At 34.7% G+C, this 16506-nt stretch overlaps 1 protein-coding gene across 1 annotated transcript; it reads left to right on the forward strand.

Moving 5' to 3' along the window:
• Positions 1-970: 970 nt before the first annotated feature.
• On the forward strand, positions 971-1879 carry LOC115713399 (uncharacterized). The gene has a single exon (XM_030641886.2). The coding sequence runs from the start codon at positions 1308-1310 to the stop codon at positions 1674-1676; it is 369 nt and encodes a 122-aa protein (XP_030497746.1). The 5' UTR covers positions 971-1307; the 3' UTR covers positions 1677-1879.
• The last annotated feature ends 14627 nt before the right edge of the window (positions 1880-16506 follow it).

The raw sequence follows: 16506 nt of genomic DNA on the forward strand, positions 1-16506 counted from the left end.
TCTAAAAAATAAAAGGGAATATGTACTTTTATTATTCTTATATGAGAGTCATGTTGATTATGATTTGTGCATATATTGTTGTTCCACGACCTAGTCTCTGTATCATCATAGGTAGATCAGATGTCCACTCACCTGTAGGTGAACGACCTAGAATCTGTACAGGGAGTGAATTGAATTTGAATCCCGGTATTACGGTGGTTATTAGGTGCGACTACCAATTTTGGATGTTATTTTCTATGATTGGTATTGAGAGCTAGGGGTCTAGTGGATTGTGTGATATGCATTTGACGCTTGATTTTGTGATTATTTGTGGTCTCTCTACTTTGTTTATACATTTTGATAATGGTGATGAGATATTTTATTTCTAAAAGCTAATTATGCATGAATTTATATTAAACCAAGGGTCCTTTGTTATTAGTTGTTTTCCTACTGGGCTTTATGAGCTCATTTTCTCCCATTCCAGGAACTCAATTTGATGCTAGTGGATGAGGATAGTACTGTTGAAGAAGAAAGTCGTTATTAATTTAGTCTTATTCTACTTATTAAACTGCCAATGAAACTGATTTTATATTTAAGCTAGAATGGAATGGTCTGAATGACTTAAATTAGTTATGTACTAGTTAGAAATGAGGAATGATGGATGCTAGATATTATTTTGGTATTTTATTGACTTATCAAATTTATCTATTCGGTGACTACATAACTGTGAGGATATTATTCTCCTTTTATATATTAATGAGTGGTCTTGATTTTATTACTAATATTTTCTTATCGATACATATATAGGAATCAAACTATTATTTTTCAATAAGTATTTTGTGATATAAATCAAAAAATCATTTATAAGCGTTATTTTCTTACAAGGGTCAAAGTGTGACATTTGATCACCCAAATTATGAATATTACATATGTGGCACAGCCTAGCGCTCCGGTCGTGACACAGTGTGTAATCATATTAAAGAAATTCGGTTATACTATTGTAATTAAATATATATATTTTAGATATTTTTAACTAAATGGATAAGTTAGAAAATTAAAGAATGATTAACAAAGCTTAATTAGGATTTAATAAATTTCACAGTACAAAAGGGCAACATTGGAATTTCAGATTATAGGCATGAAGATTCATGAGCAAGCGGGGAGAAAGCCATAATTTAGAGGACCTTTAAGAAAGCTTTTTCTCTCCTAACACTCGATCACTTTTCTAGGAGTGGCAACTGGCAAAGTTAAATTAATAATATCCCACCAAAAAAATAATAATAATAAGAAGAAGAAGAATTAATTACTTGTATCTAGGTATTCTACCTATGGCAGCCGCAACATCCACCAGTTGCACCAGCTTCTTGAACCTACGATCATCATCAACGAACCAGCAGCAGCCCAATAAGGTGCGGACCAGGTCCTCATCATCATCGAGCCACGGAAAGCTTGATGGGGTGGCCATGTGGCTCTTCAACAGTGTTACCACCGCTTTCTTTGCCTCCTTAGAGAGGTGTTCTTGTATCCGCATAGCCACTGTAGACGACGGTGACGATGCCAACGACTTGCCCTTGATCTTCAACGATGGAAATCTTCCACACGAAGCAAGGACCCTCAGCCGTAGAAGGGTTCGCAAAGGGAAGACTACCAGAACTACTACTACTGCTACTGTTGATGATGAGGACGATCTTAATTAGTACGTAACTTTTTAATAAATTTTTATATATATGTATATCTATATAAGATATTGACGATGTCAACGTCTCGACCACGACGATCTGCATATTGTTAATTTTCTCTTTTTGCGGTTTAAATGAATTTTAAAAGTTTCTTGCTTATGTTTTTTTCTCTATGGAAATGTCCACGAAGTAATCGAAGTAAAAACTATGCTTTATTTTTACACACTCACTCTCCTTAATTTCTCTATGCTCTGTTCATAAATTTTCCAAAAGGCTACCGGCCGGCAGTTAATTACTGAGATATTAAACTTTTTTTTTTCTTTCAAATAAATGATCACCTAATAAGCTTAAAAATAATTAATTTCAGTCTTTATTAGTGCCATTATACTTTCTTTCTCTATTTTTTTTTTCTTAATCCTTTTCGCTGTGTTTAATTTATCTGCAATATTTATCTCTCATGAGCTGGAGAGTGGAAAGTAATAAAAAGTTCCTTATGAATTTTACTTTAAATAATAGTAATAATAATAACGTTACCGAGTGATTACATTTGTCAACGTTAATAGCATTACTTTGTCGACTAAAATGATGGTATAACAGAGCGGTGATTTATTTTTATTTTTTGATCCAATGATTGATCTTTATTTTTTTTGGTGGGGTTGGGGAGGATGGTTTCATTCTCATTCTAACATTAATTTTACATATTTGAAAATAATTTCTGTAAACTAGAATTTTAAAATATGGTATATGTAAGAATTGCATAAATAAAAATTATATATATAAATATATATTCAATATGAATAAAATTATTTATAGTGATTGCACTCGAAAAAATTATATACGTATTAAGAGAAATTACGTAAAATTGAAATAAAAATATGACGTGAAATTAAAATGGAAGCATATATTAAAATGAAATAAACTGAAGAAGAATCTGAAAATGAAGTGTGTATATATATATATATATATATATATATATATATATAAATATAGAACAATAGTTGTATGTTTCAAGTCATGAGAAAAGCTAGATTTATAAATGTTGCGAAAGGTAGCTAATTAGTGTGAGATGCTTTCAGAGTAATGGTGTCATTTCGTAAAATGATTATGTTGTTTCATTTAAGGCAAAGTTTCTTTTCTTTTTCTCTTTATTTTACTTTCCGTTGCCCACTTTTTACGAATTACAATCAAAGATGGAGTAGGAAACCCCACTCCCACCATTATAATTATATATATATAAATAAATTTTTTGAAAGGGAATTTTTTTAAAGAAATTTTTACACTAAAAATATAAAGAGAAAATTACACTTACTTTGAAATTTTAAATTTTAAAGATTCTTATTATCATATGACACATTTAAGTTTGATCAATTTATATGGTATTTTTTTTTTAGGTCTTTTTATGGTACTTGATATACCATATATATGTAATTAGGGTTTCAAATCCCATATTTAATATTTTTATTTGTTTAGAAAGTTTTATTTGTCATTGATGCCGGAAATATCACCGGAGTTTGATGACGGTGCCAGAAAAGTTGCCGAAGTAGCGGTCGGTGCTGGAAAAGTCGTCGGAGTTGCTGCCGGCACTGGAAAATTCGTCGGAATTGGCATTGTCGCCAGAAAAATCATTGAAAAATCACCAAGAAACTGGTTTCTTTTTCAAGAAATAGGTTTCTTGATGAAGAAACCACAATTTCTTGGTGATTTTTCCGTTGACAATGCCAATTCTGACAACTCTTTTGACGACTTTTTCAGCACCGAAACAAACTTCGGAAAAGTCATCAGAATTGGCATAGTCGTCAGAAAAAATTACCAAGAAACTGGTTTCTTGATGAGGAAACCAGTTTGTTAATGAAGAAACCAGTTACTTGATGAAGAAACCAGTTTCTTAGTGATTTTTCCGATGATTTTTCTGACGACAATGGCAACTCTGACGACTATACTGGCGTTGGTAGCAACTCTGACGACTAATACACCAGCAGCTACTCCGGTGAATTTTTCAGTACCAATAGTAAACTCTGGGAAATTCGTCGGAATTGGCATTGTCGCCGGAAAAATTACCGAAAAAATCACCAAGAATCTAGTTTCTTTTCTTCATCAAGAAACAAATTTCTTGATAATTTTTTTTTTTTTTGTAATTTTTCCGGTGATAATGCCAATTCTAATGACTTTTTTAGCGCCCGTAGCAATTCCGGTGACTTTCCCAGTGCCGGTAGCAACTCTAGCGACTATGCCAATTTTGATAACTTGTTTCAGTTAACTTTATTGTTTAACATTTATATTTCGTGATGATTTTTCATAGTGTCGAATCTGGTTTCACAGAGTTCATAAGTTCGAAACTAGTTTTATAAGTTTTTCTGTAATGAGGTTGCTCTATTTTATGATGTTATTGTATATTTTTTATTTTAAGTTTCTTTTTTATTATTTTGTTTCTAGGTTTGAAACTGGTTTTCACACTTATATTTTGTTTTAGATTATTATTGTGCATTGTGCGTTGTTTTGTTTATATTTTGAGTATTTTTTTGTGTTTTTTTTTCTCTATTTGGTTGATTGATGAAACTGGTTTCAATTACTTTCAATGTATATCATTTTTATTTTATTTTCATAATCTTTATTATTGTTGTGTAACGAAACTAGTTCCTTAATGAAAAAACCACTTTCTTGGTGAAGAATCTGGTTTCTTAATGAAGAAACCACTTTCTTGGTAATTTTTCTAGTGATTTTGCTGGTGACAATGCCAATTCTGACGATTTTTTTGATGCTGGCAATAACTCTGGCAATTTTTCAGACAACAGCAACTACTCTGGTAACTTTTCCGGCACCGACATCAAACTCCAGAATAGTCGTCGAAATTGGCATTGTCATAGGTAAATTTACCGAAAAAATCACCAAGAAACCTGTTTCTTCATCAAGAAATCGATTTCTTGAGTTTCTTGGTGATTTTTCCTGTGTTTTTTACGGCGACAATGCTGATTCTAATGACTTTTTCGGCGCCGGCAATAACTCCGACGACTTTTCCGGCACCAACAGCTACTCCCACGACTTTTTCGGTGCCGACAGCAAACTCTGGTGACTTTTCCGGCACGAGTGATAACTCCGACGTTCACTATAGTTTTATTTGTTTTATTTTTTTAAAAAAAATTAATATGAAGAGAATTTTAATATTTTTTGTGGTAATTTAATTAACTTTTTATTTTTTATGAATCTTAAATTCAGATTTTCTTTTTAATGTTTTATATGGTTTTTTTTTTTTCTTTTTGTAAAAATCATACTTTTAGTTTGATTGGTTAGATAATGCAATATTTAGTAGGATTTACTTTATATGCCATATTTATCATAACCTTAATAATTTTCCCATATTTTTGAAAATAGCCCAAATATAAAATGAAATTTTTATTACATATATACTTACACACGCGTGTACTTATTTTTTTACACTTCAAGTTATTTATTTACAATTATACCACCTACACACACATTACATGCAACACAAGTGTTAAAACACGTCATGTGATAGACCCTTGACCCCTATTAATCACTCCATGCTTTCCCTCTCTATTTTTATTCTTTTTATTCTTTTTCTTTTCAATTTTGTTTCAGTTTTTTTTTTCAAAAAATAAAATATTCATAACTGAACTTCGTCTCCACCCACGATCAAAACCCATTTTTTCGCACCCAATTTTCTGCAATTTTTCAAACTTCCATTAACTAATTTCCATAACCGTTTGTACTCTATTTTTCTTGTTGTGAATCTATATATAATCTGTTATATTATTTGTAACACCTTAACTAGCATAGGCGTGTTGACGTGATTTTTAATGTACTGTGCAGCTCGTTGCTAATCAACGAGGTTAATGAAAAACGTGATTAATTAAAATTTTACTTATTTAATTAAATACTTGTAATGTAGCATACAAAATACTTTGGGATCCCATTTACAAAACACTTTACAAAAAGTTTGCTATTCAATACAAAATATTTGTCGCCCAGCGACTAACTACAAAAGCCCTGATGTCCCGAGGATCGTACGCTCCAGGCCTAACCGCGTCGACATGTACAATCTTCATCTGCTCGTCCTCACGGTTCCTCAACTTTGGCCTTGCCCTTACCTACACATAAACATAGCACTGTGAGTCGACAGACTCAGTAAGAAAAGCATAATATAATAAACATACTAAATCTCGAGGTATAATCAAGTGCCCATACACTTGATCATAACCACAACTGAATCAAGAACGTCCATGACAAAGTATGATTAACCGCGAATCTAGCCTATACTCGGTACTCTAATCGTACCGATGTGGTAGCAATTAATCCATACTATCTGATAGCCTAGCATATATCTGTTGGCATCTCGGTGCAACTCTATGTACACCTCACTGTTGCCCTGATATGCTAATCAGACGGCTATATAAAATTTGCCTAACATATATCTAATATGTTAATCTGATGACAACTAACATGTAAGCTAAACATATATATACATATGCATACTGTTATACTAATCTTACCTCGATTCTGAATTCAGGTGTGCCGGTCAACCTGAGTGGAACAATCTGCTCGGCAAATTACAGGCTCCTAAATCATAATAATCACAACACTGATAAGTGATACGCTAAATCACTTCTCGGGGACTTAAACTCGAAACTAAAAGTTTCCCTATCGATAAACAACATGGCAATACCCTAAATAACACAAACAACACCCACAGCTACCAAATCCTCAAGCATGCAAAATTTCTCAACTCTTAAACTTCAAGAAAACAAAGAACAAGTTACAAAAAGCTTACCAAGAACTTGAGCTTACTAAAACCTTGAGAAAACAGCTTGAATTACAAAGGAAAACACCAAATCCCTGCTGCTCAAAGAGGGGCCGAAAGAGAGAGAGCTTTAAAGAAAATGGTTTTGCTTCTTTTCTTTTATTTTTTTTCCAATTTTGTAAAATGAAAGATAAAATTGTTTTTGTTACATTACTTCAGCCAAAAACAATTAAATATATCAACAAAAATTCATTTAATTGACTCACATAAACACAAAACACCAAAAGGTGCAAAAAGACCAAAATACCCTTGCCCACACCAAACTAATTTAAAGGGTACTAAGGGTATTTTGGGAAAACTCTGAATTCCCGACTAATCCCGACATTCTCAATGTCTAACAATACCGTCCCGCTATACTAAAATATTAGATTGTGATTCTACTGAGCCATACACCGCGTTCCATGTTACCGGGCACCGAAAATGTAAAATTATAAAATTTCACTATACGACATACAAAATGCATTCTGAATTCAAATAAATCAACATAAATAGTTATTTAAATATCAATAAATAATTTTCATAATTAAACCCTAATTATCTGCTAATTTCCAAATTTAAACTAAGCGATCTTTATAACTATCCCCTTTAAAAGGATTTCGTCCTCGAAATCCAACCTGAACAACTCCGGATTCTGGGCTCTCATATCTGATTCCAATTCCCAGGGGGCTTCCTCTACCTTGCTGTTTCTCTAGAGTACTTTGACCAAGGCTATGGTCTTATTCCGAAGGACTTTATCCTTTCTATCAAGGATCCGTACTGGTTGTTCCTCGTATGACATGTCTGGCTGCAGCTCAAGGTCCTCATAACTAAGTATATGAGTAGGGTCTGAAACGTATTTTCTCAACATAGAGACATGGAATACGTTGTGAATTGCAGAAAGAGCTGGAGGCAAAGCTAACCGATATGCCACTTGACCAACATTCTCGAGAATCTCGAAAGGTCCTGTAAACGTAGGGCATAACTTGCCTCTTTTCCCGAAACGTTTAATCCCCTTCATTGGAGATACTCGTAAAAACACACGGTCCCCTACTTAGAATTTAACATCTCTGCGTTTCGGATCTGCGTAACTCTTTTGCCTACTCTGAGAGGCAAGCATTCTAGCTTTAATCTTCTCAATTGCCTCATTGGTCTGCTGCACTGATTCTGGACCTTGGTACTTTCTCTCCCCTGTCTCATCCCAGTGGATGGGAGATCTACACTTCCTACCGTATAATAGTTCATAGGGAGCCATCCCTATCGTACTCTGATAACTATTGTTGTACGAAAATTCTATCAGCGGTAGATATTTACTCCAAGAGCCTTCAAAAACCATAACACAGGCTCGTAACATATCCTCCAATAGCTGAATCGTCCTTTCGGACAGCCCATCTGTCTAAAGATGGAATGCTGTACTGAATTTTAGTTTTGTACCCATTGCTCGTTGCAAACTCTACCAAAACTTGGAGGTGAACTTCGGATCTCTATCCGAAACTATAGACTTTGGTACCCCGTGAAGTCTTACTATTTCTTTAATGTACAACTCTGCCAGTTGATCCACTGAATAGGTTGTTTTAACTGGTAGAAAATGAGCAGACTTCGTGAATCGATCTACCACAACCCAGATAGAATCGAGCAATCCTGTGGTTCTAGGTAACCCAACCACAAAATCCATCGTGATGTCCTCCCACTTCCATTCAGGTAGGGTTAAAGGCTGTAACAACCCTGCTGGTCTCTGATGTTCAGCCTTAATCTTCTGACAAGTTAGACATCTCGATACAAATTCTACCAAATTCTTCTTCATACCACTCCACCCGAAGTAAGGTTTAAGATCCTGATACATCTTGGTGGTGCCGGGATGCAAGGAATATGGGGTAGTATGAGCCTCCTCAAGGATTTTATTTCTGAGTTCCAATACTATTTGGAACACAAACCCTAGCTTTAAATAATAACATCCCACTGTCTGACAGTAAAAAATCTCTAGCTTGACCAGCTGAAACTTCTTCTCTGATTTTTACTAACTCCGGATCAGTCATCTGAGCAACCTTAATTCTTTCTAACAGATCAGATTGCAGCGTCAAATTGTGAAGCTTGCCTACCACAAATTCAATGCTAGATCTGACCATGTCCTATGCTAACTGGGGTGAGATCTGAATCATGCTAGCTACGTGCCTGGGACCCTTCCTGCTCAGGGCATCAGCCACTACATTGGCCTTCCCAGGATGATAAAAGATCTCACAATCATAGTCTTTTACTAACTCCAACCAACGCCTCTGTCTCATATTCAAATATTTCTGAGTAAAGAAATATTTGAGACTTTTATGGTCAGTATAAATTTCACATCTTTCTCCATAAAGATAATGCCGCCAAATTTTCAAGGCAAATACTACCGCGGCCAATTCTAGGTCATGGGTCGGGTATCGCTGTTCATAATCTTTTAACTGACGGGAGGCATAAGCGATAACCCGATCAGCTTGCATCAGTACACACCCCAGACCCTCTCTGGATGCATCACAATAAACCACGAACTTTTCTTTGTCAGAAGGCAAAGCTAGCACTGGAGCTGTAATCAACCTCTGTTTCAGCTCCAGAAAACTAGCTTCACATTTATCTGACCATACAAACCGCTGATTCTTTTTGGTGAGCTCGGTTAAGGGTGTTGAAATTTTAGAGAACCCTTCCATAAACCGACGGTAATAACTAGCTAGACCCAAGAAACTTCTAATTTCTGTCACTATTTTCGGTCTAGGCCAATCCCTGACGGATTCTATCTTTCCTGGATCCACCTTGATCCCATCCTTGCTAACAATGTGCCCTAAGAAGGACACCTGAGATAGCCAAGATTCACATTTCTTAAATTTGGCATAAAGCTTGTGTTCCCGAAGCCCTTGTAGACCATTTGAAGATGTACCTTATGCTCCTCTTCTGATTGAGAGTACACAAGGATGTCGTCGATAAACACAATTACACAGATATTGAGGAAATCCTTGAATACTCTATTCATCAAGTCCATAAATGCTGCAGGAGCATTGGTTAGTCCAAACGACATAACCAGAAATTCTTAATGTGCATACCTAGTACGGAAAGCTATCTTCGGAATGTCCTCCTCTCGGATTCTCAACTGATGAAAGCCCGATCGGAGATCAATCTTTGAGAAGACCGTCTTCCCCTAAAGTTGATCGAAAAGATCATCGATCCTAGGTAATAGATATTTATTCTTAACTGTTAGCTTATTTAACTCCCGAAAGTCGATGCACATTCTCAGAGACCCATCCTTCTTCTTGACAAATAATACCGGAGCTCCCCAGGGTGACACACTAGGCCGGATAAACCCTATGTCAAGTAACCCTTGGAGCTGAATTTTTAATTCTTTAAGCTCAGCTGGAGCCATTCTATAAGGAGCCTTGGAGACTGGTTCCACTCCGAGTGCCAAATCAATAATAAAATCAATTTCCCGTTGAGGTGGTAAACCCAGAAGTTCCTCGGGAAAACATCTATAAATTCCCGAACCACCTTGATGTCTTCTGGCCGAACAGAGTCTGGCCGAGTGGTGTCTAATACCACGACCAGAAACCCTAGACATCCATCACACAACAATTCTTTAGCTGACAAAGCCAAAACCACTAGGATCCGAGATTCCTGAACCGAACCGACAAAAACAAACGGTTCCTCACCTTCTGGTTGGAAGATTACCATCTTCCTCTTATAGTCAATACTGGCTGAATATTTGGATAGGAAATCCATTCTCAGAATAATATCAAAATCTGCTAAACTCATCTCTATTAGGTCAGCACTTAACTCCCTATCGTCAATCCTGATCGGCATAGACCTTAATCACCTTTTGGAGATAACTAACTCTCTGCCGGGTAATAGGGTTCCAAACCCTGATTCATAACTATCACGTGGTCTATCCAATTTACTAAAAATTCTTGCTGCCACATAAGAATGAGTGGCCCCAGAATCATACAACACAGAGTAAAAAGAGTTGTTGACCGAGAGCTGGCCTGTTACAACTGAAGGGCTAGCCTCTGCATCAGCCTGAGTAATCGCGAACACCCTAGCTGGAGTGGGTTTCGTCGGAGCCTTTGGTGCCTCGGTTCTGAGTTGAGGACAATCCCTATTATAATGTCCTGGCATGCCACATTGGAAGCATCCTTGTCCTCTACACTACCCCAGATGGTGCCTTTTACAACTGGGGCACTCTGGGTAAGTGTATTGGGTCTCAGAACTACCCTGACGACTGCCTCGACCCTGGTTCCCTCGGAACCTCTTGTTCTTACCCGAGCCACCAGTTAGTGGATGCTTTCCTTTTCTGATCCATGGCCGAGCAACTACCTCCCCTGCTAAAGCCTGATGCAAGAGGGGTAGGAGCCCCGCCAACCACTGGAGTCCTAGCAGACTCAGTCATGCACCCAACTGCGCCCTCAGCTCGCAGTGCCTTTTCCACCATTTCAGCATAGGTGGTTTTGTCGTCTGTAGTAATCATCAGATCATGTCAAATCTTTGCACTCAGCCCATCCAGGTATTTTTCCTTTTTAATGAAATCGGTTAGCACAATTCCCAAGGCCAACCTTGCCAACCGGTCAAACTGCGTTGTGTACTCAGTTACGCTCATATTTTCTTTCTGGGTCAGGTGGGTGAACTCTTTTCTCTTGGCACTTCTGACGGCCTCATTGTAGTACTTGGCATTGAAAAGTTCCTGGAACTTTTCCCAGGTCATCGTAGTGACGTCTGTTGGAATTAATTTTACCAGGAACTTAGATCTACTCACAAGTATGTTGATTAACAACCTAAATATGAACTTCTAAAACGATAAAAGGAAAACACATATAAAGTTAAGAAAACCTTACATTGATTGCACCAGAATAATATGACTTCTTCCACTCAGATCACTAACCCTTGATTCCTTTCTGTTGCAGAGTATAATCAAGATCCGAGCCCGAATGTCCTTCAGTTGGATGTGATCCTTCACAGTCTTCCAATCTATGATTGAGGTACTGTTTGCTGTGTGTGGGCACTACTCTCTCACTAGGGAATTGAAAATTGTATCTCTCTCTCTTGTGTGTTGTGTTGATTTCGTGTGTCACAAGAGGAAGAGGAGAGGGCGACTATATATAGAGAAAAGGGAAGCTCAACTTTCTGAAAGAGGCAGTTTCTTGAATAATTGCTTAATTGCCTTATTTGGTGTGAGCCACCACTTTCCTTTTATAGATAACTGCTAGGTTTAGTTTAGTAATTGTTTGGCATTTAAAAAATTGAAAATAATAATTGGGAAACACACTCAAGTGGCCGGCCATAGGTGTGATTGGGCCTCACTTGGATTTTGCAGTTTCCACAATTTTATTTCTATTTTCCCAAAAATGCCAATTTTCCAATTCTAACCATTTAAATGCCAAAACTAATTATTTAATAACTAAAATAGATTATTAAATAATATTGTCATTTAATATAATTATTGATTAGACATATAGAGTCTCTTAATTAATAAATAAACCTAGAATCTCTTTTCTTTACAATTTCTCCCCTGCTTAGTGAAAATTCACAAATTAGACATAGTCTAACTTTTAGAATTATAATTGATTAAACATAAATCAATTACTGAGTCTTACAAACAGTATGGTCTCAACTAGAATGGGGACCATGGATCTATATTGCTGAGCTTCCAATAAGTTGAACCGAATTTACCAAGTAGATCCCTAACTTATTAATTCCTTGTTGAATCCACTCTTAGAACTTGGAATTGCACTCTCAGACTTATATAAAGCATTCTATATGTTCCATGATATAGATATGCTATCTCATTTAACCATTGTTATAATCTTAATGTGATCAAAGATCCTCTATATAGATGATTTACATCGAGATGGGATAAATTTACCGTTTTCACCCGTCAATGTATTTGGCCCCTTAAAACACTTAGCTACCTGTAAATGATGTTTTAGTGATCTAAGATATAGTCACTGAAACAAGAGCTCATCCATTTACTTCTATTTAGCTAAGCTCGAAGGGAATCATCACTTGACTTCTATACACCAGTAAAAGCTATAGATTCCATATTTATGTTCAGCGCTCCCACTCAATCATACTATCATGTTCCTAAAATATACGTATCACCCTGACCCAAAAGTAGGCTTAACTAATAAATCAAAGAACATGAATAGCACTCCTGAGATTGAGCCTAAGCATATCAGGATTTTGATTCTTTTAATCTAAGATCAACTACTGATATTGACTTGGAAAGATACAATGGTAAATTTATAATATCTTCACCAAGTTCAATATCGGTCCAGTCAAATGCATACTCCATACATTCGAAACTAGTATACTTTACCAATGTCCTACAAAGAACATAACACTTACTCCAAGTGTAAGTATACTTCATCGCTCATTATCACATTAGTGTAAATCCAAAACACTGATGAACAGGGACTTAGTCTTTTGAATCATATAATCACAATCACATTCCACTGTGTTGAAAATAATGTAATTGTGAATAAATATATGTTCTGGACTTAACTGATTTTGTGCATATATTAAATATGTATATTAAACCATAAGCATGTAAAATACATTAACATAATCTGTTCAAAACTCTTAAATTGATAACTATCAGATTGTAATGGGTTTTATTTAGGGCACAAAACCCAACAAACTCCCACTTGCACTAACATAAAACAAGTTGTGCATTACAATCAATCTTTTGTCTTGATCTTCAGATCAAGTATATTATATTTGAATCCACCCAAATTTTTGGAACTAGGTTCTTAAAACATTATGAAACATCCTTAACTATATGCTTTACTCATCAAGGGATACTGAAATCCTTACTGCTTATTAAGTACATCTGAACAAACAGAAGACATATCTCTCCTATTTTAAAATTTGGAAATGAGATAATGCAGTGTAGAATTTTTCTTCAGTAAAATAACTTTCTGGTAATTTTTAATTTACAAAGTTATATATATCTTCTCTGATGGAGCTTGAATTATTATAGATGGGTTTTTACACTCTTCTAGAATAACTCCTCCACCCCAGAGTAACCACCATCTCAAATTCTTAATGAGTTGGTGTGGATATTAGGATAACTAATATACAGATCCTTAATATCTAACATATAGGTCACTTTCATAAATCTTTCTTGATTGTCCCCTAATGTTCCTTATTTGATTATATCTCAGATGGCTCGCACTCAATAGTAGATGTCTGGTTAATACTTTTAACCTCTTATTATTGTTTTGAGGGGTATCTAGTTGTGACTTATTATCTTAGTCTGAAACTATGAGTTTCTTTAAGACTAGGTCATCAACATAGCAGTCTAGTATTTTAAGTGTAAAATACTTGCTAGAGATTAAGCAATCAAATTAAGATACCATAAAATGTTATGAGGATTAGAAATCTTGACTCAAGTCATTCAAATAGACTATGCCAGAATTCTTCTATCTTATTCTCATAATTCTGATAAGTTATTTATATTAACATGAATGGTTAGATTTGTTTTATCAGTAGTGTTCTTAAGTTCCTATCACAAGTGTCAACCTAATGAAGATGGGTAAAGAATTTTAAAATTCTCCCATTCAATTAAGGTATTGTGATACATTATCAAAGAACTTTATTGGTATCATTATCTATTACAACAGTAAATCTAAATTGGAACATATAATCAAGATCAAGGATTTATTCTGATAATAGCTAATTTATTATATTATATCCATGTTTAAAATTATGTGTCATAAAGAGTGCTGTGGAATAAAGTCCACCCCTATTTATATAGAGACTATGATCCACCCTTAAAGGTTGTAGAGATCATGATTATCTAAGTGTTATAGATATTATGTGGAGTTGAATATAATCCAGAGTTCATTAGATACAAAAGATCGTTGAACTGCATATTATTCTTAATTTTTCTCCACCCCTATCAGATCAAAAGATTTTTTTATTAAACAAATGCTTAATAATTGTTTTAGAATTAACAATTATTCATAGACATAGAAATTGTTTCTAATGTTTATGTAGTAATAACTCTGCAAAGAGTTTAAATAACTATATAATTTGTATCAATAATAAAAATACGTACACATACAAACATAATAAATATAATAATTGGTAATTGATTTATAAGATAAAGTAATGAAGCTCAACTCATAGATTGCAACATCATGAGAAAATAACAGGGAATAAAATCCCAAACTTGAAATCCAAATTGTTTTAAAATTGAAACAATTAATTCAAAATTAAATAAATAAATGAGCTTAATCTTTATCTTGGACGAACTCCACCCTTTTTTCCAGCTTTCAAATCCAACTCGCTAAGACAGCACTTGAGTTTAAGAAGCTTGAGCTGTAAGAAGAAAAACAAATAAACAAGGTTAGTAGTCCAAAATTAATAATCCAAATGGATAATAATTCAGTAAAACACATCAGTTTATAGAAAGAAATACCTTGTTTCTTTGCAAGAAGCTTAGGACATTGGGGTTTCCAATGGCCGTTCTCATTGCAGTAGAAACACTTTCCTTTCGGTGTATCACTAGAAGCTGCAACCTTTTTGTTCTTAGCTGTTTTCACAGCTTGAGCTTGCTTCTTGGCATTTTTCCATTTCTTCTTATTCTTGGGTTTGGAAGTAGAGGCTGTTGGGTTTTATGCCCTAAATAAAACTCTTTACAATCTGATTAGTTATCAATATAAGAAATTTGAAGTGATTGATGTTTGCATGAATTTTACATGCTAATGGTTTAATATGTTTAATATGTTTATTACATTCATACACACAAAATCAGTTAAATCCAGATCATATATTTATTCACAATTACAGTATCGTCAACACAGTGGAATGTGATTGTGATCATATGAATCAAAAGTTTTGGTCCCTGTTTCATCAGTGTTATTGGATTTACACTAATGTGATAATCAGCGATGATGTGTACTTACACTTGGAGTAAGTGTTATGTTCTTTCCAGGACATTAGTAAAGTATACTAGTTTCGAATGTATGGAGTATACATTGGACTGGACCGATATTGCAACTAAGTTAAGATATTACAAACTTACCGTTATACATATCTTTCCAAGTCAATATCAGTAGTTGATCTTAAGATTAAAAGAATCTAAATCCTGATATGCTTGGGCTCAACTCAAGAGTGCTATTCATGTTCTTTGATTTATTAGTTAAGCCTACTTTTGGGTCAGGGTGATACGTATATTTTGGGAACATGATAGTATGATTGAGTGGGAGTGTTGAACATAAATATGGAATCTATAGCTTCTACTGGTGTATAGAAGTCAAGTGATGATTCTCTTCGAGCTTTAGCAAATAGAAGTAAATGGATGAGCTCTTGTTTAACTGACTAATTATTAGATCACTAAACACCATTTACATGTAGCTAAGTATTTTAAGGGGCAAAATACATTGAGGGGTGAGAACGGTAAAGAAATCCCATCTCGATGTAGATCATCTATATAGAGGATCTTTAAATCACAATAAGATTATAACAATGGTTAAATGAGATAGCATATTGATATCGTGGAACATACAATATGCTCTATATAAGTCTGAGAGTGCAATTCTAAGTTCTAAGAGTGGATTCAACGAAGAATTAATAAGTAGGAATTTACTTGGTAAATTTGGTTCACTTATTGGAAGCTCAGCATATAGATCCATGGTCCCCATTCTAGTTGAGAACATTCTGCTTGTAAGACTCATTAATTGATTCGTGATTGATCAATTATAATTCTAAAGTTAGACTATGTCTAATTTCATGAATTTTCACTAAGCAGGGGTGAAATTGTAAAGAAAAGAGTTTCTAGGTTTATTTATTTATTAATGGACTTTATATGTCTAATTAATAATTAAATTAAATGACAATATTATTTAATAATCTATTTTAGTTATTAAATAATTAGTTTTGGCATTTAAAAGGTTAGAATTGGAAAATTGGCATTTTTGAGAAAATAGAGATAAAATTTGATAAAACTGCAAAATCAAGTGAGGCTCATTAACACACCATGGCCGGCCACTTAAATAGGTTTTTCAAATTGATATTTAATGCCAAATAATTCCTAAC

Source organism: Cannabis sativa, chromosome X (genome assembly GCF_029168945.1).
Source record: "Cannabis sativa cultivar Pink pepper isolate KNU-18-1 chromosome X, ASM2916894v1, whole genome shotgun sequence".
In the NCBI taxonomy this organism is placed as follows: Eukaryota; Viridiplantae; Streptophyta; class Magnoliopsida; order Rosales; family Cannabaceae; genus Cannabis; species Cannabis sativa.

Coding starts and splice junctions, on each gene's coding strand:
- LOC115713399 (XM_030641886.2), top strand. CDS start 1,308: ATGGCAGCCGCAACATCCACCAGTTGCACCAGCTTCTTGAACCTACGA.